The sequence below is a fragment of the Carassius carassius genome, chromosome 6 (assembly GCF_963082965.1).
Source record: "Carassius carassius chromosome 6, fCarCar2.1, whole genome shotgun sequence".
Classification (NCBI taxonomy): domain Eukaryota; kingdom Metazoa; phylum Chordata; class Actinopteri; order Cypriniformes; family Cyprinidae; genus Carassius; species Carassius carassius.
This window is the reverse complement of record NC_081760.1, coordinates 5,738,416-5,765,143: the sequence shown is the minus strand read 5'-3', so window position 1 is coordinate 5,765,143 and position 26,728 is coordinate 5,738,416. Positions and strand designations below refer to the sequence as shown.

General features: G+C 37.3%; 1 protein-coding gene across 5 annotated transcripts; it reads right to left on the bottom strand.

Annotated features, from left to right (window-relative positions):
• Window positions 1-779: 779 nt before the first annotated feature.
• LOC132142282 (ETS-related transcription factor Elf-2-like) lies at window positions 780-25,004 on the bottom strand. 5 transcript variants are annotated; one of them, XM_059552037.1, is made up of 9 exons: window positions 24,655-25,004; window positions 13,521-13,642; window positions 10,915-11,119; window positions 3,582-3,692; window positions 3,298-3,474; window positions 3,080-3,160; window positions 2,176-2,365; window positions 1,665-2,027; window positions 780-1,583 (listed from the first exon to the last, which is right to left on the bottom strand). In XM_059552037.1, exons 2-9 carry the CDS (start codon window positions 13,593-13,595, stop codon window positions 911-913), a joined length of 1,875 nt encoding a protein of 624 aa, XP_059408020.1. In that variant the 5' UTR covers window positions 13,596-13,642; window positions 24,655-25,004; the 3' UTR covers window positions 780-910. The 5 variants fall into 5 exon arrangements, with proteins under 5 accessions (XP_059408020.1, XP_059408022.1, XP_059408019.1 ...); XM_059552039.1 differs by lacking the exon at window positions 24,655-25,004 and adding an exon at window positions 21,169-21,192; XM_059552036.1 differs by lacking the exon at window positions 24,655-25,004 and adding an exon at window positions 15,275-15,729.
• Window positions 25,005-26,728: the final 1,724 nt, after the last annotated feature.

The window sequence follows — 26,728 nt, the reverse complement described above, 5'->3', positions numbered from 1 at the left end:
GAAGAAAACAAATGCGCAAGAAATGTATTCGCAGCGAGGATGCATGCTGCCAAATTGACCTTTTTTCTCATTGTTTTGACAAACTGCCGTCATTACGGGCTTTGGATCTGGATTTGATAACACATAAATGGTACAGCCATTTTTTGTTTTTCTTGCAGGTGATTGAGACGCCAATGCACAAAATCCTTTGCCAATAATACTTTGCTTGGTACTGTGTGTGAGAAAAAAAAAAACAACAACTTCAAAACATGAGCTTAACACAAAAGCTTAATAAGCTTGACTTGAAAAATGACAAAAAAGAAATGTTCTAAGGCTGCATTGTTTATAAATTCAGTAAACTGTATAATTCACATATACAATGGCCATTTCTTCCCTTAGTAGAACACGTTCCTGTGAAACACGGGCAGATGTGTGCACTCACAGTGATTATCAAAAGAATCTAGCTGGTTTTGCCTTGCAATTTTAATGTAAAAAGAAAAAGAAAAAAGAAAAGACTTTATACAAGATATAAAAAGTTGAATTTATCCTCCCTCAAAAGTTCACATACTTGACTAGTTCAACTACTCTCTCCTTAGTGTTCTGCTTAGCTGTTAGTAGTGTCAAAGTAAGATTAAAAAGAAGGGGAAAAAAGGGAGAAGTGTAGTGTTCTTTACATTGGTCCCTTTAACAACTCATTATGAAAACTCATATACTGAAATGACGGACATCCAGATTTAATCCACATGATGTGAGAATTGTGGTGTGTGTGTGTATGTGTGTGTGTGTGTGTGTATGTATATATATATGTATATATATATAAAAAAATGAAACCACACTGAAACTGTACAAGTCAACAAATCTCCAATTTGTACTCCAGAATGTAACTGAAGAGTATCTGGGGAATAGAAGTTCATGACTGACGAAGCGCTCTTCAGCTCTCTGCTTCGGAGTGTGGTTTTGAACCTTCTTCTATCACCACTGCTGTGTCCTGTGTTGGACTGTTCTGCTCAGGCTGTTTTGCCGAAGTGCTGTCGGGTTTCAACTCTGAGGTCTGAGCTCCGCTTTTTGCTTTTGGAGAAAGCTGACTCTGATGAACCTGGATCTGAAGCGGAACTGACGCTGGAGTAGATGCTGTCTGGATGGAGACTGGGACTTGAGTTTGCGTCTGGATTGAAACGGGGACCTGAGTCTTTGTCTGAGCTGGACTCTGTTGGGTCGGAACTGCCAATCTGACCACCTGCGTCCCTGGTGCCACAGAGACTGGCGTAAGGGCTCGGACGGCGAGGGGGGTGCCCATCAGATTGATGCCTGTTGGCGTGCCCGGTTTGGTCTGTAGCTGGCACTGCGTGAGCTGGGTTGCGGGGATGGTGATTATCTTGGCGAGCTGGACTGTGATCTTGTCACCGTTCTCGGCTGTGGCAGGAACCATCGTAGGCATGGTCTGGATTAGGACTTTGGGTGCGTTCGCACCAGTTGCTGAGCCGGTGTTGGTAGGTGCTGTGGTGAAGAGCGAAGGGTTTGCAGACTGCACCGCCACAGTGGAGATCTTCTGTCCTAAGGAGTTTGTCATGACGACCGGCACTTGCATAGCAACCCGCACAGTCCTGGACAAAAGATCATGTTTTAAAACAATGGCAAAAAATCTACTTTTTTTTTTTTTTTTTTACAAATTTAAGTCTGGTTACCTGGGTGCATTGGCATTGGGGATAAAGGTGGCATGGGACGGCTGTGATGGATCGGTGGACGTGGAGACCGTTACAATGCGCTGAACAGGAGTTGCATTGAATGCAGCTTTAGCTTTTGGGGAGCCCTGATGGACCACAGTCCTTACGCCTCCTCTCAAGATGGCAGGGGTTTTGGAGAGGTCAGCTGCCAATAGTGTGTCAGATGAGGGAGGAACACGCTCGTAGGTCTTCTCTCCGATCACCCCATCACCTGGGTCGCACTTATCGTCATCGATGATGACAATGTCTTTAGGCATTTCCTTAAACTGATACACCAACCTTTGACCCTCTACTTTAGCCAAGATACCTCTCTGATAGTAATACCTGAGAGACAAACAAAGACACATTAGAACAGAGAGATCAGTTCAGGAAGCCAGTTGCAACTGGTCAATATGGCATTCAAGCCGTGCAAAACGTGTTGGAAAAAGTCATCTTAAATGTGTTACGGTGTTTGCACACACAAGCTCCTCACCTGAGCGCTCTGCCCATGGTTTCATAGTTCATGTCTGGCTTGTTCTTGTGTTTGCCCCAGAGCTTTGACACTGCTTTAGAGTCCACCAGCTTGAAGATGCCCTTCTCCCTCTGTGTCCACTTAATGTATCTTGGACAGGTGTTCTTATCCTGCAGCAGGTCCAACAGGAACTCCCACAGGTATGTACTTCCTTTAAGAAAACACAAATATCACATGGGTTAAGCATAATTTAAGTAAAGTTTGATCATTAACAGCCTACTGACAGAGCTAAACACAACTGGTAACTGAACTATGTTTCATTCAAAAATAAATAATATTGTGGTGGATCTTACAAATCCCATCAAGAACGTCTCCATCATTATATGCATATAATATCAAAAAGGTTGATTATGATTTTTTTCTTTTAAAGAATTCTATTATGCTCATTGTGGCTTTATTGATAAAAATACAGTAAAACAGATATACTGTCAAATATTACAATTTAAAATAACAGTTTTGTGTGTTAATTATCTTAATTATTTTTTAATTGGTTATGCTTTTAAGATATTTCTGTAGAACAGAATTTTAAGTATAACATTTAATGCATCCTTGCTAAATAAAGTAATAAATTCCTCTAAAAAATCTTAATGACCCCCATTAAATGGTAATGTAATCATACTTAATTTTAAACTGTACATTTAGTACATTTGTTGCTATCTAAAGCAATGCCAAATCTCCCAAAATACATTCAACAATGAATACTATTATGAGGAATATGATGTACAAAATGTACAAAAATGATGTACAAAACATTGATAGTAATATTAGTTGCTTCGGTTTATGCAAATTTATCAAATATGAGCCAGATTTTTCTTCACCCACTAAGCATATCATATACATATAGCACTGAATTTACGGGACATACCTTTCCCTTCTCTGGACTTCTTCTTGATGCCCAGCTCTGGAGATCCATTTGAAATGTGATGGGGTTTGGGTTTTCGCCCAGCTGAAAGGATGAAACGTATAAAGAACAGTTAAGATAAAGTCAATTAAATAAATGTTAAGTTGATATATATAAAAAAAAAGCCAAACTTATATAAACTTAAAATTATTCAAACAGCAATTTCACAATAATGTTCTCACATTTTCTTCTCTTAGTGGGTTCCGTCTCCAAAATCTCAGGTTCCTGAAGAAGCGTAACCACCTCCATGGGCTCTGAATCCTCTGTGCTGACCTCCACCACTGTCTCGGTCAGAACGTCAGGTCGCATGGCAGCATGCAGGAACTCCGAAGTGTTGACACATGGAGGCACAAACGCCTCTACAAAAGAGAAAAGAACAAAATCTTAGAAATGATGTACTCCTCTCTGTGTGGCTATCTACAGTCTTATTCTGTGATGTGAAAGCTAAAGAGAAAGCAGCGCTCACCTGGGCTCCGGTCTCCACGCAAGCTGGAGGGAGAGTCCATGTGCAGAAGAGCTTCAGCAGCCTCAATGGTTTTATCTGAGCACTGTACAGAGCCATGAACTGATGCTTCCACTGCAACAGACAGAACACACACACACACATAAATAATCTCTTGTGATTTTATTTTATTTTTTCTCTCTCAAGGAAAGCTCAATTTTTTGAACAGTAGTGTAATTGACAAATCGAATATTTGTACACTGAGCTGCCACTAGAGGGTGCTATTGGGTGGAAAACGTGCATTCGGGGTTACTCAATATAATATCCAAACCTCACACAATTTTCACAAAATAAGTGACATCATGTTTTGTGCATGAGAGACAATGGGAAAACTGTTCCAGCAATTGATACAAACCAAAAACAAGATGTTCACAGAAAACTGATTTGTATTAAATATATTTGAAATTAATATTTTTTGCTCTTGAAAAGTCTTTGTTGAATAAGTTTAATTTATGACATCCACTTCTTATGGAGGCTAAATCAAATGTGTGACTGACACTTTTATATAGTACTTCTAAGAGCTTTAAAAACACGACAGTTAACCTGACAGTTATAAGATAAGTTAAAACTGACAGCAATTTGCAGTGACAACGTGAATAGAAGTTTATTTTCAAAGACTTGAGATGAGTGATGGACAATGCAAGTTGAGCATTGAGAATGAGTGTTTTGAATCACTAAATAAAACTATCACGAATGAGTGTGAGAGGACATATAAAATATAAATCCCATAAGGACCTATTGATCCAAAAGTGCAACCTACGAACAGTAGACTACTTAAGATTCTGCCTTTGGACCTAAAAAGATCCAGAGGTGTCATACCTGAAACCAGTCTTCTCAAAGCCCAATAAGTGCGCTCTAAGACAGTTTGGATAAAAGCATCTGCTAACAGACAAGTCACTCCATTGGACGCTCTTATTTAGAAACAGGTGCAGAGAGGCTAATCTCAGACAAGCAGTTCATGTATATGTAGGACAGCACCTCCAGCCCTGCTCCCTTTGACGTTAACATCTAGAGCCACTAGCACCTGTGCCAGTCTATCCAAACCGTCGCTGAACTCCCATTACAACCTGAGCCTGCCCATGTTTGGCTATGTGTGTCTGTTGCTGCACACGGGGCTATCTTTAGGCAGTTCCACTCATAAACATACACACAGTGTCCTCTAGAATGGGTGACCCATCATGCATTTACTTCCTGTATTCTGAAAGATCTGTCCTTGGAGACAGGACACAAGTCAAAGTGTAGTTATTAACCTAAAATTCTTATGTTTACATGACTACACTGCAAAGTTTATATAAGTAGACTTTTTATGGACAATTACTATAAATTAGAAAAAATAAAGTGGCACCTATTCTTTGAAAGTATGTTTTGTACTACACGTATTATACATCATTTAGTATAGATATACTTTTAAAAGAATAGCATGTGGGAAAATATATAAAAATCAATATAATATTTACTCACTCTCATGTTGCACTATGCCACATCATTTTTGTAAGAACAAGAGGGTGATGATTGTTAGCCATTTTGTTTATTATAAAACAAATAAATAATAAAGCTTTAAAAAATGTAATCGAGAAAGTCAAAGTCACACTCTGTTTTAAAAAATAAGCAAAAAATAAAACACGTGCTTTATGCCTATAAGAACAAGGAATTAAGATTTACTAAAAATGTTCATAAAATACTAGAAAAGCTGCTAAATAGCGAACCACGTCATTGTTAATATAATAATAAATAAATTACTATCAACAACAACTCAGCAAATCGTAAACAAATGACACATGAGACTGAATAGTGTGGTACTATTTTCCTGTCGCTAAAATAGCGGTCCACAAAAAAGTAGTGCTGTCCCTCCTCACTTCCGTGTTTACAGTCGTCAGAGCTTTCCCTCCAGTTCTTTCTGAAGACGCTCTCTGAGCTTCCTGCCACTCAATCCCCGCCTCGAATCTGATTGGCGGCTTTTCTGATCAACACCTCGAGAAGCAGGCAAGATGATTGGTCAGGTGTAGCATTTCGAACGCGACGCCAATACTATTGGACGACAAGTGCTGTCACTCAAAATTTAGCCAGCCCAGTGGAATAACAATGCTTCCGCCATCAAATTACCTCTAAAATCTAAAAATTTACAGGAAAAAAAGTCAAATATCCACTCGACGCATTTAATGTCATTAAATGTTAAGCTTCGTGAGTAACATTTAACGCTTAGTTATTTCTTTAAACTCCACTTTGTCGTTAGCGCTAAAATGTGCAGAGAGCAGAGCGACCACGTTTAACGTAAGATAACGGGACATCTGCGACATGAAGCAAACATGGATATTATTACTCAAACTCAATATTGTTTACACACGTATCTTAACACCATAAATAAATTAAAACTGAAGTTATAATGTAGTGGCTCCGCGTGAATCTTTTCCTCCGATATGCCACATTTCCTTTGACGATGTGACATCAAAATAAAGCATTCCTCTAACGTAAAAGCTCCAAGACGCTATTTTATTAAGAAAACAATACACCTCAATATATGACCTAAAATTCACATTTTAGTATGCTGTATTTAAGAGTTAAAACTAAAACTCAGTGTCCTTCCGACTCCAGACAGCGTGGCAAAGACGTAGGAAAGACAACATCTCTCCCACTTCCTGGTTTCAGAGCCGCGCACCACCTCCAGAGAAACCCGTTATTCTAATACACTCCACATTTAAAACACCCTCAGAGCCGTGCAAACTCAACACTGTACACGCTGGTCACGCGCAACACAACAAACACACCTCCGTGCTACTTTTCAGAACTCCAAGAAAGCAGATAAGAAAATTAAGCAACGCCATGCAGGTTGCCATCCAAGGTGATCACTTCCTGAAATGCCCTCCATTACTTTCCAGCACAACTTAACGGATCTCAGCGCAGCGGCGCGCACTGCACTGCTGCGCCCCAAACACACCAACGCTGGCGAGGCTGAACACGCGCTTTGGTCTTTTTACCTGCTCGGATAAGTAGATCGAGCTGGTTAGCAGGTCCCTCATACAGCGACGTCGCCATGTTTCGTCCAGAGGTGCAGATTCACATTGACTCGCATTGAAAGCCTTTACAGACGCATGACTCGCATATCACTCCGCCTCCACAGGAAATCTCCACAAACTCAACAGCGCACAGATCCTTCCGCGCCAAACACAGGAAATCCTATGCGCTCTCTGTTTTACGTTCTATTTACGTCAACAGCATTTCCCCCAAAATACTTTAAATCTAATATATAAATAAACTTTTCAAGTTTCGTTGCGTCGTATTTTATCTAGAGGGACATTTTTTTGTTAAATATTATTAAACATCTTTAGGTTTTAAAGTTTCATCTCTGATAAAAAAAAGGATCTAAAAATATATAAACAATTAAAAATAACTATTCTAAATAGACAGTGATATTATTTTGTATTTTATTCTTATCTAGTACGACATTCTTTATGAAATGTTCTGGGCTTCTTCGTAAATGGGTCACACTTAGCTTCCTCCCGCCCGAAAACGGGCGAAGCCTTAAAATTGTACTTTACTTTTTCCCAGGATAACCAATCAAATATATTTTTGTTCTATAATGTTTTCTGATTATTATTTAGAATTTTTAGATTTTTTTATGATACTTTGCATTAATTATATAATTTTTATGAGCTATTTTTTCCATTAGAATTAATATATCATTTTTTTTTTATATTTATTTTTAAAAAAAAAATTCAATAAATGCAGCATTTCACATCAAAATAGAGTGCCAGCCTAAAAAAAAAATGTTCCAGGAGAAGAACTTCATCTAGTGGCTTTAAAAAATAGCCACTTTTGTGTAATGTCCTGTACCAGCCTGTAGGCTGTCTATAGCTTCCTATATATCCTATGTAGAAAGGCTATTTGATTCCTTTTGTTGTTTTAGACATGATTTCTCTATCTTATTCGTTTTTTTTATTTAGATATACATTTAGATATTCTAAAAGATGATTACTTTATTTTCTTAACAAAAATGTTTAGATAAGTATCAGGTTTTGCATTATGATTACAATCAAACTATAGCATTTGGTTAGAAAGGGAACACAATGTGTGTGTGTGTGTGTGTGTGTGTGTGTGTATGTGTGAGTGAATGTGTGTGTGTGTGTGTGTGTGTGTGTGTGTGTGTGTGTGTGTTGCATTTGAGCGAGAGTCTCTTTTTGTATTTTTTATTTATTTATTTTTGCATATTCTCAAAATTTGCTGTTGCAGTCTTACCAGTCTCTCTCTTTTTCTCTCTCTCTCTCTCTGTGTGTGTGTGTGTGTGTGTGTGTGTGTGTGTGTGTGTGTGTGTGTGCATTTGAGCAAGTTTTTTTTTTTCATTTATTGATTTTATGTGGAATATTCTTCAAATTTGCTGTTGCAGTCGCCAGTTTATCTGTGTATGTGTGTGTGTGTGTTTGTGTGCGTGGGTGTGTGTGTGTGTGGGGGGGGGGGTCTTATTTGCACTCTTGATGTTCTAGAGTGTCACCCCTTCATTGCTGTACACTTTTTTTCAGCACAGTTGCTGATCTGTAGCTTGTACCACCAAAAGTTTCTTTGAGTTTTCCTATTTTTTCGTATTTCCCATTCATTTCCTATGTCGCCCGTTTTCGGGCGGGAGGAAGCTAAGTGTGACTTTTTTTTTTACGACCCTTTAACATATCAGAATCATCTCCTTGATTTTTTTGTGTGTTCATATAGGTAATACAACAAAAGTCACCAAGTTTCATACCCATCCGATGAAGCAAAAAAATTAAACATTTCAAAACGTTCAAGTTTTCGCCCGTTTTCGGGCGAAGAAGCCCAGAGGGTTAAACATTATATTGTCTTAAGTATTTTTAAACGGTTATCTCAATGTATCTGGACGAATAATAAAGGGGCAGGGTATTATGATGTCACGTGACACTCCTAAGTACTTAGTATAATAAGTATAAGTACCTTCTAAATACTTACATTACAAGTGACTTGTACTAAGTATCGACATTATGAGTATTATAAGATGTATTGACCATATCCTGCGCAACACTTCAAAGAATGTCCAAAAGAGGGCGGTATAGACCCTTTTTTGTTTTGTGGTGAACGGTCTCTTTAAAGTGACAATCTCTGATACATCAGTAAAATATAATTCTTATAACAGAGCATTTTGATCAGAAATTGGCTGTTAAAAACAGAAGTGTCGCCCTGTTTGTGATAGTAACTGTAACCAAAACAAGAAAGCTATCTTTGGGCCACATGGTTGCAGAATCATGCTTCTGTAGTTACCCTCTGAAATGATTCATCACTAAATATCCCATAAATCCCAGCCCGTAGGGACAGTGTTCTCTATACAACATATAAAAACAAATAGTCTGCAAGCACCAAATAACCAGGGTATATAACCACTATCATAAGTGAGACATAAGAAAGCATTGTTCAACTATTATAGTCAACTCTCTCTGCAGCATTTAATAGTCATCACTGTTAATACTCATAAAGTATTTTAGCTGGGCAATAAAAGTTTACAAATGCATTATGCTGGATACAAGTCATATGTTTCTCAAAAAGTGGCTTCATAAAGTCTCTCTGCCCAAATCAACTGCTGGAAATCACAAGATTCAAAATATTTTAATATGCAATCAGGAATAAAGAGCATTTTGTTCAAGGGAACAAAAGCACGTTACTGCGGTAAAGTGTGTGCAAAGGGTTTTCCTGCAATTATAATGGGGAATTCAATCTAGATTTGCTTTGAATAGCTAGAAGTTAACGTATAATGAATTATGCCAACACGACAGGCATATGATCAGTTAAGCACAAAAAAAAAACAGTACACAAATCAAGTACTTGAGTTAGGTACAGATACGTATAATAAAATATTACTCCAGTAAAAGTACTCCTTTTTCAATTTTACTCAAGTGAAAGTACAAAAGTACTCTATTTTATATGTACTTAAAAAAGTACAGAAAGATAGATTTTGCAATTTTGTATAGGCTAGGCTACATAATTTAATTTTATATTAGTACATATTTTTATAATCCTACTACTCAAAATACCTGGGATTTTTTAGATATATTTTTGTTGTTGAAAAGAGTAATGTTCACTGTGAAGCTTACACTGCGATGTACCTAAAAGAAAACAGTTGACAGTCTGATTTTCAACAGTAAGAAAAAAGTGTTTTAAAGTTTGTTTTGCAGAACATCAGTTATATATATGACATAAGAATAAGGCCTGAAGTAAGGAAGAACATTTTAAGGACAATATAATTATATTTTCATAATGATTTGTTTTCTTCTTAAACCTTGTCTATGGTGTAAAAACACTCCTGAACAAATGCCCACATGACTCCCCACTTTGAAAATTACTGTAGATTCAATGTTCTGAATATCACATCCTTTCTTTTTCCCCCAGATGTAATCTATCTAGGTGGCTGAATAAAAATATTTGGAAAATTACCTAACCTTAGCACCAGCAAGCTTGTTAGCTAGACGGTTGACCTAAATATGATTTTCAGTTACAATAATTAATCCTAAATTTCCACATTAATAACTTACTTTTAACATCATCAGACGTGCACGCTCACAAGATCTCGCGGTTCTTACTTGTGAATTCAGTTCACTGGAGACTCGCACTAAACAGTTCATCTGAATCAGTGAGTCGTCGACTCTAGAACAGCTGCAATCGGATCATTCTAATTCGGAAACGAATCGTTTGGTGCGATTTGTGATCCACTTTAAAAGGTTCATTGAAAAGACTCAGAAACCGCTTCTGTGTGTCGGAGCATGTGATATAGGCTTATTATAAGGAATAATGGTATGTTTTATAAAATGTAGTGAAGTAAAAAGTAGGATCCTATGCTTTGGAATGTAGTTAAGTAAACGTTACTCAAAATAAAACTACTCCAGTAAAGTACAGATACTTGAAAAATGTACTTAAGTACAGTAACGAAGTAAAGCTACTCTGTTACTGTCCACCACTGTGGAGGACACAGACTGAGCTGATGCAGAGAAAGTGCACAATCCAATTTGATCTTAACATGTGACAAGCTTCATATTAAAGGCCTAAAAATGGTAAGACATAATTTATAGTTTTGTTTACCAGTAGTTTAAGTGTCTCGGCCCGTCATATGCTCAGACTGAAAGGCTGTGTGTGCCGCTGACAGAGACACAGGCTAACGTTACATCATGCTGTTCAATGTGTTTGAGATCTGCAATCTTCCTGAATGTATAACTTATATTTCACAGGTATATTCTCCATCTGTTAATGTTAGAAAGCCATGGAAATATTTCCATTTGTCTGTCAAAAGTGCATGAGCACGTGTTCTTACCTGTCTCCAGCGATTCTGTCTCCACCTCCTGCTCCTCAGCCACTCCCTGCATCAGGTAGGTCTCATCATCGTACACCAGAACCTGAGCAGCGAAGCCCTGCTCCAACCGCGCACTGGGCACCGGCTCCACGATCACCGCAGGGTACTCCGCCTCTCCTTCCACCTCACCCTCAATTTCTCCCTCAACCTCATACACATCCTCCTCCTAGACAGAAAACAGAGTTTCCGTGAACAAGAAAACAAACATAAAATAAACCTTTCATTATACAAAAACATTCACCATTTACAAAAAAATGTTTCAAGAGTTGCTGTAAAGTTTCACTGCACTATAATGAACAACAGTTTGGACAGTTCTACTAACTCTTAAGGGCCACGCAAAACAAGAACAAAAACTATATATTTAGTGTCAACACAAATAAACGATAACCTTCTGTTTATTATAAGCACATGCTGCAGATTCGCTGGCAATATTTTTTATTTTCTCTAGATGGAAAAATATTTTTTCTGAAAGTGATTCCAATTGGTACTTTGCAGGGAGTTTGATTGACAGGCCATCTGTGACCAATCATTATGCAGAATCTGCCATTTTGTCCGACAAACAAACCAGACAGGAGAGTCAATCAACGTCGATGGACTTGAACTTGGAAAATTCTATGTACTGACATCTTTCCATGGTTTCCATCTTTAGATGTTCATTCATGTTTATTGTTATGCTACAACTAGTGAAGAGGAAGAGATCATCAGTTCACATGCCGTTTGAACTGAGGTGCTACAGTGATCTGTCACGACACAATAAAGAGCCACCAAACAGTGTTAATTGCTTGAATTTCTTAAAAAATAACTATTTGAAAGTGTCGACTGTTTCAGGTTTATATTAATGCCAGTAGTCAAAAATGAGCCATATTATGGTTAGACTAGCAGCAACTGGGGGCATACACTTCAACTGGATGTAGCAGTCCGTTGGAACAGTTCATACTGTATGATTGAACGTCTTTTAGAGCAGCGATGGCCAGTGGTTGCGACGCTATCAGATCCAGAAATCACACAGCACGGAAAGCACTATCTTGATCTGAAAAACGATCAATGGATTCTCCTGGGGGAACTGGAAGAGGTGCTCAAGCCCTATGAGCCAGCCAAAGTTTTCCTTAGTGGTCAATCTTATGTCACAGCCTCTGTTCCCCCCCCCTGCTGAAGGGTCTCCTGAAATCCACCCGAAATAAATCATTTGATTCTGCTGCCATGACCTTTTTCCAGACCAAAGCAGAAGAGGAGATATTGTCAAGGTGGCAGGAGGTGTTTGTATTTCAAGAGGATGGGAAAAATGTGTCTCTCATTGCTGCTGCACTTGATCCCCGTTTTCGGAAATTGAAGTTCATTCCAGCAGATGCACTCAAACTACAAGTAAAAATACAGACTGTTGCTCTTGATATCAGAAGGAAGCAGAGATTGTTACAGGCAGCTGTGGTGCAGGAAGCCTCACCAAGCTCCCCACCAAAGAAGAGGTCCTGCTCCTGCTCTTTGTTGGACACAGATTCTGAGGGAGAAGACGGCAATGAAGAAAACATAGACCAGGAGGATGGTGATGGGGACAGTGAGACAGTCAGGAAAGAGGTGCTTTTGTATTTTGGGGAAAACCCTATCCCAAGGGATAACAACCCCCTTACATGGTGGAAGGATAACGCCACAAGGTTCCCCACCCTGGCTGCAGTAGCCAAATCCTATTTGTCTATACCTGCCACATCAACGCCATCTGAAAGGCTTTTCTCAGTTGCTGGGAACACTAAAAAAAGGGCAAGCCTGACTCCTGAGCATGTTGAAATGCTCACATTCCTCCACTCCAATATATGACTGTATTTTGTCTTGAATGACACAAACAGACACACATATACACACACAGAGAGAGAGACACACACACAGTATTCTTAAGGTGAAAGGAAAGTGTCAGAGTGTAAGATGTTATTTGCATGTGAAATTGTGAATGAAGATGCTTCTTTTTCAGTAAGCTAGGCCTATGTTCAACATAAATGTTGAGTTCTGAATGTTTATTTTCATTATTTATTTTTTTGTTGGAAAAGCACTTTCTGTATTAGCTTAAAGCCCCCAAGTTTACAATAGTTACTGTATTCTTTCAATAGCTCTAAGGAAGGGTGGCTGCCTGGGTGACGTTTTAATTTGTTTATTGAATGCTAGACATCAAGTTGTTATTTTCATCTGAAAGAATTACAATATGCACTTTTTTCAGTAACCTAGGCCTTTGTGTTTTCAAGGCTTCAAGGTTTTATTGAATGCTACCTCTGACTAAGAAAAGCATTACTTTGCACTTGTATAATGTTTTATTTTGGAATTTTAAGAGCAATAAACATATATTGCAATGTTAAGGAATTCATGTTTTTTTCATTCAGATATGTAAATCAACATGCATAAATTGCTATTAGTCAATAAATGGGGAGATAATCGATAATCGAATCGAATCGAACTGGGGAAAAAGAAGCGTTAGATTAATCGATGCATCGAAAAAATAATCGCTACATTAATCGTTTAAAAAATAATCGTTTATCCCAGCCCTAGCAGCAACCTAATCTAAAGCTAAAAAAAATATATCTTACCAGTATATGGTCATCCACTGCAGTAACATACTCCACCACTGCTCCTCCACTGTCTACTAGCACCACGGACGTCATCACTCATACCCCACACTCTGCTGGCCCCCCCGTGGCAAACTCCAGGACTGCAGTTGGACAGCAGGACAAGAGACAAAAGACATGAAGTGAAAAAAAGATCATTAGCACTGCAAAGAAACAACATCTCAAACATTTAAGAACCTCTCTTGCAGAGCCAAAGCGACCTGCTCTCCAGTTCTCTCAGCCCGGTTCAACAGGAAACTCACTCTTGCTAAGAAACAGGACATCAAAACAGGAAGCCTGCCTGTGAAACACTGAAGCCATGGCAACAAACAACATGCTTTGGTTTGTGAAGCTGAAATTAAAATTATTACATCTGCTAAAGAGTGGCAGTTCAAAGGTCCTTCTCAATACATTTCCGTAAAAAGAAAGACTGAGAGAGAAACAAGAAGCATCAGCGGCTCAGTCTAGCAGCTGAATTATTGAGTGACTTTGCAACGACGCTCCAGACAGCTAAAGTGACAGAGCGGAGCGATACACTGCTAACATGCACATGCTCAAACCACTGAAAACAAAAGGGATGGTTCAACAAAAATTGAAAATCCTCTCATTATTTACTCAACTCTCATGTCTTTCCAAACCTGTGTGATAGGGCTACAGGATAAATAACATGTGATATTTAATGTGCATCTTCTCAGTAAAGCCAGTTCTGTAATCAACGATAAATCTCCATCACCTGCGTGCTTTCACATGGAGCAGCATTTACTCCACAGAGCCGCTGTTCACCGACAAGCTGCACAAAACCACAGTCATGTGTATCGTTGCACAGTGTTTCTCCTGTTTATCAGCACTGTTTCATCTGGTTTTAAACTAGTTTAAATCTGCAAGTCATTTGTGTTCTTTGCTGAATTCAAGCGCTTCACACTTGATGTCTCAGCGCTGTTTAGTGTGGCGTGACCGAGACTTAAACGCATCTGCTCTAGTGAGCTCGTGTTAAACTTTTAAACTTTGAGCCGAATGGATAAATGCTCTACTTGGCACAGTTCAAATGCATAGTGCCGTTTCATTTCGCTTTTGGTGCATAACCATTATATCAAAAATGTTTTAAACTCTTGTCAGGGTATTTGTATAAGATATTTGAAGAATTATTGTTATCATTTTATCATCCAGCCCAACATTACTCTAAGTAAATTAAAGAATTTTCTGAAAAAGAAAAAAAAAACTGTTTAAACTCACACCACATAAAATGTCTTCATGGCACCACAGATGTTTGCTTTTTCTTTCAATAATCGCAAAGAGTAAATAGAGAATGCCATACGAACAGACACTGAAAACTATTAAAGTGCTCTAATAAATTCCCTGCCCAATTGCCACGGTAACACATCACAAGGTCTGCAGGGATGAAGAGGGGTGTGACGACTAAACGTGACGCACACACACACACACACACACTTCCTCATAGATGCATCTGGATCATGTTATCTGCAAATCACCAAATGACAAGTTTCTTTCAGCTTCCCCATTAAAGGCTTCCACATAACTGCTGCTAAAGAACAACATATCCTGTATTTTCAGCTCAATAAATAAACAGAAACCATATAGAATTTCTGCATAACCCACAACAACTTTTTGGCTGAATGGCATCATGAGTGTACAATCACTTGAAGTTTCAATTCAACACAAGCTATGTAATTAGATAGCATCAAGGAAGTTCAAGCAGTAACTCATCTGTTGCCAACCTATTGTTCCTGGTGCAGCTGTGGAATTCCACTGTGTTCCCCTTCCATTCCAAGACAAATTCCAATTCCCACGGTCCACTCCTTGTCCTTGCAAAATCTCCACATTCCAAAAAACTGACTCCAGAGAAGACCTTCCCCACAGCACCATCAGGGAAAGAATGAGAAAGCACCGAATGAGAGAAGTGCACGTAGTCTGCACCGTAGAGTTGCTGCACACTATTGCTTTCATTTCCTGTTTTGTCGTCCACACCTGTTTCTCTACGTCTTTTTTTTCTATAATAGCTCTGAATCTTTCCTTTCTCAGGCTTTCTCTCTATCATGCTCACATCTCAAGGGTGAGGCAGCGTTTGTAAGTTCGACTCAGCGTTCTGAGAGGCAGGATCACATGGTCGGAGCTTTCCAAACAGGCATCACATGACCAGGGCACAACGCTGCTTTTGTGTCCTCAACAGACTCTCCAGTGATGCAACGTCCCACCTTTAGAAACACACACACATGCAATGGATGCCAAAATCAAGCCTCCACCCAACAGCTCTCCAGATGCAACAAATTAATCTTCTGTGAGAATCTACTGGCCTGAGCTTTCTGTAAAACACGTCACCCAAAAGAACACTTCTGTTTCTACTAGATTCAGTTCAGTTCTGTAGCCTTCTTCTGCATTTAAAGGATATTTCATCATACAGGCCTATATATAGAAAACAACAAACTTTTTCATGGAACATGTAAGGAGATATTTTAAAGAATGTTTATGCTGCTCTTAAGCATAAAATACAAGCATACAGTGACAAAGAATATTCAAAGTCTTCTAAAGGCTTTTGTGAGGAACACACTGTAATTGTTTTATTTCAACAACATCATCACATGATCGTAATGAAAATTGTCATTAAATCGATTATTTTGCTGTTAGAAAAGAATACATTATAACCTAAATCAACCGTTTAATAAACAATGTCAAATATGCAGATTACTTATATTGCATACTGTAAGTTGTCATTCTGTAACAATTTATTGATCTAACATCTCAACAGCTTAAAAACCATTGTCTGGAACAGTGAAGTATGAACATTCTGTCCAAAATCTCCTTTCACCTGTCCACATGTAAATCATACAGCTCAATAATGGCACGAGGGTGAGCAAATTATGAGGTTTTGCCGATTAATCAACACCAATAGCTGATTGCTGGAACTATCTGAAAAAATCCATGCCGATAGTTTTTTTGGGTTGCGTCCATTGCTGGAGCGGCTGGGAAGGTCCGAGAGAACGTACGAGAACGGCCTCTAGAGAGGGAAATCACTGACACCATCCTGCCGCACCACAGAGCGCCATTCACAGCTTTCCATTAAATTACATTATATTTGTCCCAAATTGATGTTAATGTACATAATGACTTCACCCTATAGCGAAACGTTGGTCTTTCTGTGGCTTTCTGAGCTAATATACAACTTTCTGATGGGTGTTTTTTAAACACCGAACTTCAAGCTCATCTATGCCACTCTGTTAATTCTTGAAGTAAATTTGTGCCCATTTGGTTCTTAAATAAACTGTTTTAGACTGCCGCTTGAATTGCGCTTTTGCCCGGTGTTTGACTAACATACTTTGATTAGATAATCAAGTGTTCTAAAACAGAAGCAACTAAAGTGTAAGAGTAGTCATACAATCTTCATATATGTCATTTCAATGCTATGGCCTTTAATATTTGAAGATGACTTTAAATATTAAGCATGACTGTTAAAAGGAAATGGTAACACTTTACAATAAGACTCAATTTGTAACATTAACAAAGGCTGATAAAATATGTATTGTTCTTTGTTAGTGTTATTTCAACATTTACTAATACATTTTACAAATTTAAAGTTGCTTCTGTTAACAATAGATAATAAACTATGAACTAACTTTAATGATCAATATATAATTAATATTATTTTTAACAAGGTATGGTTCAGCAATGTTTTTAATAGTAAAGCACAATTTTAGTTTTCGTTCAGTATCCATTTGAAAAACTATCGGTCGATTAATCTGTAACAGTCAGTGTAGCTATCGATATCTGTAAAATCCACTATTGGTCGACCTGTAGAGCAAATAACGACAGAATTGGTATTATTGATAGAACTCTTCATTTAATATTCACTAAATCTAGCAACAAACTACTTCTAGGACAAATATATATGTATATTAGTAAAACTGATATGGTGGTTCGTTTTTTACATAATGAGCTAGTCACACAAAACTGCAGATGGCAAACAGGGGAAACTGTGCATGAGTCAGTGGGGGTCAAATATTTGAGCCAAACACAGACCAAATGTTGACTGACCTTGTATAAAATTGGTTCACAAAGCAGACAAATTGTCCTGCGTTCAAACACAGCTATTTGATGACTAAAAATGAAATGGCAGGTTTTATGGTCAGCCTCCCACAGTCCACCACAGCAGTGCACAGAATTTAAAGTAAGAAATTATTCAAATAAAAATCCAGAATTAAAGTATTTAATATGATTTTATAAAACACACCTAAATTATCACTAGAAAGTTATCTGGAATGTCCAACTCCTCGTGAGTCATTATTGTGACAAAACCTAAAACATCAAGAAAAAACATGCCAAAAAACTAAATTAACTGATTAACACAGAAAGGATTTTTAAGACACTAGATATCCCTTGGAGTAAAATTAAATCAATAATTAAGAAATAGAACATGGATGGCACAGCTATAAAACTATCGTAGTCCATGCCGATGTATACTAAATGGGAACAAAGGCTTAAAATGTATTAATTCTGGGTGCAAACAGCACTGAACCTCACCTCACTTGATTATCTCGGAGCATCTGGAAAAGCAAGGAAAACCAGTCTGATTCGGTTATAATTTTTAAGTCAACATGAAATCTAAATGTTTACCCTATTTACTTTCTTGTTACAAAATCTTGATGTTTTCAGAGCATTTGAGAAAGTCAATTTTAGTTATTATTCATGAGTTTATTATACAAGTTGCTTCCATGAAAACATAATTTGTAATCTGATATTACTATTTGCATTTAAACATCATCCTATGATTAAGTCCAAGGCTATGTCTACATTAATCCAGATGCATTTGAAAATGGTGTTTTCAGTTTAAAACACTCTTTAATGCATTTCTTCTGACAGGATTATTTTATATACGAAAAGAACTGTCTGATTCTAAAACGAAACTGCCCTCATGTTTTGCCGCAAATAGCAACTGCGAGTAAATTTGCTTTCACCTTTGCAGGACTGTGATATGAAGAGTGTACAAAGTAACACATCTGTGGCAATAGTGTGAAAGTGCATATCACAATAACGTGTACAATACCAGTTAGTGTTGGGTAGACTTGTGCCGATATTCGGTAATGCAATATATTGTGGTGATTAATATGCACGATGTTGTAATTGTGGGCACTTCTTAATACCATGAATAAATATACATTACAAATTATTCCGAATTTGGAATGCATTTTAAGAATAGTATTCCCATCAGCTGCTTAAAATGCACAACATCGCTGTATGCTGCTTGAAAGAGTGCGTATGCTCTGATGTAAACAAGCACGCATGAGAAGCACATGGAGGAACACATGAGAGACGCGCTGAATGAAAGCACATTCACTCTCTGACAGCAGATGGCGCTAATATGCAGCCTTTACACAGTAAATAAAGCAGCTGTTACTTTCTAAACCATATTTAAATAATTTTAAATAACCATTCAGATTTGTGTTTTCCCTATGGTGTTTATTACAGAGCCAACTTTTTTAAATCTGGACTACAACATGCCCTAGATATTGTTTGAAAATGTTTTGATCTTTTATTGTTCTTTCACACTTTACATTATGGCTTCATTAGTTGACAAACTGCCAATGAAAAAAATTATTCTGAACATTCATTAATCTTAGGTATTCCAATATTTAATAACACATTGTTAAAATTGAAAGTTGCAACTGTGTTATTTAATGAGCAAACATGAACTAAGACTTGTATTTTTTAACAAAGATTAATAACTTCTATAGTAAATGTAGCTATTGCTCATTGTTTAACTGTGCACTTATTGAATGAGCACTATGCGATGTCCAAACTGATTACACTATATTTTATGTATTGCACTGTATTTTATGTAAAATCATTGTCTATTTTTAAATTCTTAAATTCATTTTAAGTCAATTTTTAAATCATTTTCAAGTTCTTAAATTGCTTGTTTTATTTTTGTGATTATTTTTCTTCATGACTTTTTTATTACTTTCTTACATGTAAAGCACTCTGAATTACCATTGTGTACGAAATGTGCTATATAAATAAACTTGCCTTGCCTTGAATGTTAATGCATTAACTAAGGTTAACTAATGAGGTCTTATTGTAAAGTGATACCTATTGGTTTTTATAGTTCTTTTGCACTTTAATGTGTAAAACATGTAACTTATATATTTTTCTGTATTGCTTTATTGTTTTAAATGTTTAGTTATTTATTTTTATAAGAAAAAAGTTATTTAACCTGTTATACTGTATTATGACCACTTTTTTAAAACAAAATTTCAATACCGTGATAATACCGTATACCGTGATAAAAGCATTATTAATTAACCGCAACAGGAAAATTTGATATCGGCATATCCCTAGTGTTTGGCGATATGGTAATTTTTCAAATGGTCATATCGTCAGCCCGTGAGATCGACGATACACGATATTATCGAGCATGGGTGGAGCAAGAGAGAGAGACTCTTTGTTCTTGTCATAGCATAACTATTTGGTGTTTTAAACCACGGAGGTCCACGAGAGAGAGCCTATGGAATCACCAATAATCAAAAATATATACTTTAAAACATACTGATAAACTAACGTTAAATATAAAAATACTGTTTTTAAAACAGCTAGTTCATATATCGTCAGACGCAACTGTAATATCACGCGTCCTGTGACAAATTTGCCCCATCTGCGCACAGAAGTTTTCAGTCTAAATATTCTGCAAAATCAGTCAACGGTGAAAATCAAAGTCCAGCAGTTTAACACTAATATTGGGCATATGAACACGTTAAATATAAAGTATTCAAAACAGGTAAGTTATTTTATTTGGAGTAAAGCTGAATTTAACTGATGCATCAGTCACAGCGCTCCGGACCGCGCACCTCATGACGACTTCGACGCACCGCCACAGAAACAAGAATGAGATGCATTCTACCATAACTGTGGCATTAAACTCAATTAGTGAGGGCTTGTTTAAAACATTGCACATATATAGGCCATTCAGATTACTTGTTAAAGTGCAATGAAATACCTTCTATCTGCAGACGATGTACGGCTGTTTTCAGGATGGAGACTTTGTAACGGCCAAAACTATGTATTTTGCATGTATCACATTATAGTGCGGTGTGCATGAAAATAATAAGGACTACGTGAGAACCACTATGGATGATAGTTTGCTCTGCCGCTTTGTTATTATTTTGTCTTTATTTGTAACGCCAAGAAAGAGTTAATCTCTCATGTATAACAAGAGCGCGTTGCCGTGTACCAGCCATTAAATGTGTGGGACACCAACTCCTCGTTTTCTATCTCTTTCATTTCATGGATTTAATGAATTATCCAAGTCAAAGCGGACAACTTTACCAAATACAGGCTCTAATCCTCCTGCGCTCGCGGTGTGTGTGTGAAATAGCAGGGTAGTTTGATAGCCGAATTATAATAAGCCGCTTAATAAAAATAAAAAAAATAGTTATTATTATTATTTAATACATTAATAGGAAATAGAGAGTTTAGCTCTAACACTAATCAAACACACCTGAACAAGCTAATCAAGGTCTTCAGGATTACTTACAAAGTTGCCTACCTCTGGTTTAGTGGAACAAACACTAAGGACTGCAGAAAAAAACAGCACAATTCAATGAAAGCACAAACGGAAGCTCACCTGGGTATTCAATCTAAAACCCTGCAACATCTGAATACAGGACATAATCCATCGCACAAAAATGTGCTTTTACACTCCACCCTCATATGAATTAATCTCTCCAGCCTTTGACCTGTCCATGCATGCTCATTTGTCTCAATAACCCATCTTTTATCTGCTTTAAGAATATTTATCATTGTATTGTTATATGGAAGCACACATGTAGGAGATGTAATTCCTTATGGAGAGAAGAAATCTATTCCAGGTCCTGCACCTTTCACAGACCTTATCGGTTGAAATCAGCAACTGCTGATAAGGTCGATCAAAGTCCACTGTTGTTGACTTCAGCACTTCCCTCCACTCTCAGCAGCCTAAATCAGGGGTTTTCAATATTTTAAATACCACTAATTTGACCATCCTTGTGTGAGCGGCATCCATCTAAAGATCCAAATCTTCGTATTAAGATTTCATATATAGTAATATAGTTTTAATATAGTAAAATTGTTAAAAATGTGTCTAAAACATAATTTGGAAAATATTTAAGTTATTTAGTTTATTAAGTTGCCTTGTAACTTTTTTCCCCTATTCATTATAGTACTGTATTTATTTATTTACTCATTTATTTTAATCTTATTTTTATTCAGCATTTACTCATTTATTTGAATCTAATATTTATTATTTGCACAATGTATTTTAATAGGGATGGGCGTTTTCCACAAATATCACATTCGAATATTTGAGCTCACAAAAAAACGAATATTCGAATATTCGTTTATTTAAATTAAGTTTAATGAGTCAGACGTTATTTTTCAGCAACATTTGTTTTCGTCATTTTGAACAAGCTTACAATAAGCTTGAACATTACACATTGTGTTTTGTAGCTGAAAACCTTTAACAATGCGTGCAAACAAACAAAAGTACAGATTAAAAGCAAAAAAAAAAAAAGTGAACAAAGAAAAAACGTAAAGCAGCCTGCAGCAATTAGGCTATTGTACAGAATGTACCTTACACTTAACTTTTAAACTGTCAGCAAATCTGTTTTGCTTTTTTTTCTATTGTTTCAAATGTTCTTGTTAAGAAATACGAGCATGTAAACATGATCGGGGGAAAGTCGGCTCCTTAGTCTGTTAACAATAAGGCCGGCCGCGGAGAAAACGTGCTCTGACGGAACAGACGTTGGCAGGACTCACAAATAACGGTGTGCTAAGAGAATAAGTTTTGTGAAGCGCTGAATGGGATCCTCATCTGGTGGAATACATGGCTCCAGCAAGAACTGTTCCCACTCGTCTCGGCTGGACTCTCTGTAATCATCGCTGGAGAACTGGCTCAGCCTTTTCGGACGAGTGGGCATTGCATCTTCTTCATCGTGGCGGCTGCATCCGCACCTCTCGCATCAAGGAAAATGTTCTGATAATGTTCAAAAAAGTTTTTTTTTCTTACTTCTCTCATGTTTTCATCGAGAAACCTGAGATGTTTGTGCCGAGGGTCTAGGGCAGACGCGAGAAGAGGAGTTTTCACTGTATTCTCCAAGTTAGCGGTGTTTATTCGTTGCTTGAGAGATGCTGCAACAATGTTCTTGGATCACTTTCTGTGATTCTCCACGGCATATTTGAAGTACTAGAAGACCGCAGTTCTTTTAGGGGGGTTCACATATCGCGTCTTTTGCATGCTCAAGTTCGTTATTTCCAATGTAGGCGCGCGGTATGCGCGCTCATAATGGAAGCGAGGCGGTCGCGATGCGGTCCCGTTTTTTCCAGGCGCGTACGAACAGCATCGAGTTAAAAACATCTCAACTTTCAGAATGCCGCAAGCGCACCGCAGGTCATGTGACAAGAACTAAACATTCAGCTTCATCCTTTCCTGTAACAACGATGAAAGCTCAGCCAAGATGAAGGAACAGCTGATCATAGCTGTATATGGATTGCCATTTTGAAATAAATTTAGTAGCAGAGCTACTGAAAGCAATTTTTTTTGTGCTGCAAATCCATTTATCCTTTGCTGAAATTTCCGCGTCTTCATGGAGAGAACGCGTCGCCTCAGGAGCGCTTCTGCCCGAGCGCTTTGGAAAGAAGGAGAAAGCGGAGCGCATAGCCTTTTCCACGCCTTATTAGGCGCGATATGTGAATGGCCCCTTAATCATTCATTAATTATTTTTTCCTTGCATAAACCTTCAAATATGCCGTGGAGAATCACAGAAAGTGACCAAATTAGGTTTTATTGTGAACTTTTTTTTTTTTTTTTGCGAAATTCGAATATCATTTTTATTTATCGAATAATTAGAGCAGAACGAATATTCCCTATATACACATCCCTATATTTTAATCTAATGTTTATTCATTTATTTTAAATCGAATATTTTTAATATTTAATATTTTAAAAAATTAAACATTTAATGTAATATAAATATTGATTATTTTAAACTTATTTTTATTCATTACAGTACCATTTATTTATTAATTTACTCATTTCTTTTAACCTAATTTTTCTAATTTACTCATTATTATAAGAATTATTTAATCATTTATTTATTTTCACCTAATTTTAAATCTAATGTTTCAGGACTATATTTAATCTATCTATTTATTGTTTATTGTTCTGTAAAAATTTCTATAGACCCTCAGCAGTTATCTGTGATCCCTTGGGGGACACAGTTTAAAAACCCCTGGTCTAAATGTAACTAAAGATCATTCTAGATGAACTAACATCATGCCTTGCCAAGGGAACTGATCAAACCCTATGAAAAAAAAGTCTGTGGCATGATTTCAACACAAAAGCAATGCCTTGCATATGAGATCTTACCAGAGGCATGCACTTTACTGTAACACTGTTCGCTGTTACATGCCAACAAATACAATCCTGACATTTACCATGAGAGTGCGTGTAAAATCACTGTTTACACCAGTGACTACAACAAAGCCCAGATCCTGCTGTACTCTCTCCAAATAAGTGGGCGTTACAATATAAACACTGAAGGAAATACCACACACCAATGTTATCTCGGTTCCTTAAATGGGAAAACATCATTTTAAATATCCCTGTGCTCTTTAAAGGAAAAAAACAGCTTTCCTCGGGCATAAACCATGTGAACAGTGAAGCATCACTGACATTATTGCAATAACACCAAACAAGCGATATATTTCAAAGCTAAATTATGATAGTCACATATGCTAGTTTATACTTTACTTCCATAAAGGTTGATATTAATAGAAAATAAGGAAAAGCGAACCGTAAATGTTTATAGTTGTCAACTCTTTGTCAGCATTTAGCTTAGCCAGCCAGAAAATACGGCACAGAGGAGCTCACAACACAACAAATATAGACATTTCTAACCAGATAAACGATAAAGCATGTGACTACATATTGGAGTTACTCTATACTGTAAATCGAAACTAAAAAGCACCGTAAAGTACCCCATTAGCTACGTTACACAGAGCTAAGCTAATAAAACCGCATAGTCCCTTTTAATGTTTCTTCGTGGTATGGAATACATAAAAGTAGATTTCTTACCTTGAAATGCTGATTTTCCAAATGAAACCCACACTCTGTGCTTGTTTGGTTTACACAAGCTTAAGAAACGCTGAGATTTTGGTTGCTGTGGTGGGTAAGAGTCCGTCAGACTGTGGCCGCTAGCGGCTAAGCGCTAACCCACCGATCATCACATACGCTGATAATCACATACATACACACTGAACTACACTAACTAACTGATGGGCCGCTGACACAAGACCAAGACCACTAACGTTAGTCCAAGTCAACTCAGTCCTTTACAATGCTCGACCAGAGAGGACATGGGGGGGATGTGTTTGCAGACAGTAAATCCATGTCAGAGTCTTGATGTAGCAGAATGACAACGATCGAGAGAGAGAGAGAGAGAGAGAGAGAGAGAGAGACAGAGAGAGAGAGAGAGAGAGAGAGAGAGAGAGAGAGAGAGAGAGACATTGTGCAACAGCGACACCATCAGGTAAAGTTTTCCCGCGGGATTGGAAACAAAATCACTATTAATCACGGGATTGGGACAGGACAGGAAGAAATGTCAGCGGGAGTGGGCGGGACCGGGAATCGTAATAACACTTTGATCCCAAATTTTATACACAAATATAGCCTACCTTTTAAATAAATTAACTATAAACTGTTGAACCATTATTATATTATTATTATTTTAATTTTGAACTCAATTCAAATAGTCATGTCTCTTTATGCTCTCCTCATTAAGATGGCTTTCAGTTCAATAAAATAACAAAATACTACATTTTGGATTTTTATTCAACTAAAGTGGGCATACATCACATAGCAGATAATAACTATATTAATCTTCATGTTCTCGTTTTATTGGACAAATAATTACTTGGTAATTTTATGTGTTTCTTGTATAATGACAAAAAACATACATGTAGCGCCACCTGCTGTTTGACTTCTGATATAATTAAATAGATGCAATAATACATAATTTCATATGTACCAATTATAACAATGTCAAACACAAATTATTTTATGTGAAAAAAAAATGAATTTGACACCCCTGTTATAAATAATTTGTTGTGACATCACAAGTAGAACGCCATTAATAGTGGGTGAAACTCTCTCATGCTCAAAGTGAGTCACTACACTTCATACCGGATTGGACAAATGGAGACCTCCACTCATCACAGCATCTGAAACACCCATACTGGAATGGGAGGCTGCTTTATATCTCCTGCAGCAGTCTCTGTGGGATTGCTGTCCTGGACGGTGCTGGGGTTAGTCGGGTGGTGTCCCACCACATCATATCTGTGACCCACGGTGTCTGGTGGTGTGACTCCCTCACTTCAGGGCCCCTTGAACAAGTGAAGGCTGGTGAAAGTTATCCCGTAAGAATATACGTGCCATTTGGGACCCTACTGTCCAAATATTTGTATCCCCAAATCCCTCATTAACATAACACGAAACCTTTGATATTCAACATAATACAGTGTCACTAATTTCCAGAGACACCAAATTTACACAAAACTGCCTTAAGTAGCTGTCTCACAAATACTGTTTTTCAGATTACAGTTTTTTTGAAAATTGCTTAGAATTTCTGAAACTATGGCTCCTCTTCACTACACTCATACACACATAACCACAAACATACAAAACATTACACATCGCTTTCAAAAGTAAGTTTTTTAGTTCTTATATAAAAAATTGTGTTTTGCATAGTAACTACACACAAGCATCAAATGATAAGCCATATACACACCAAATTGCACACTGTTGTGAAAAATGTAAAACTACTATCTTTTATTTTGTTTGTTCACTGTGCAGTGGAGCACACATGAGTCTATCAGCACTCACAGGTACATGTAAAAACTACACTGTATAATACTCTATTTACAACTGATGAACTTTACAGTTATTAAACTGAACTGACTTAAGTAGTTTAATGAGACTATTGACTTCTTAGAACTGTGAACTGTAAAACTGTAAATGACAAAACTAAGATCATAGTAATTCACTAAATGTGAGATTTTCAGTCATCTTCAGTTAATGTAGAGGTGTCAACTTACCCTATCTTACCTTTCCATCTTGAGGTGGAAACACAAAGTAAATGAATTTTTTAATG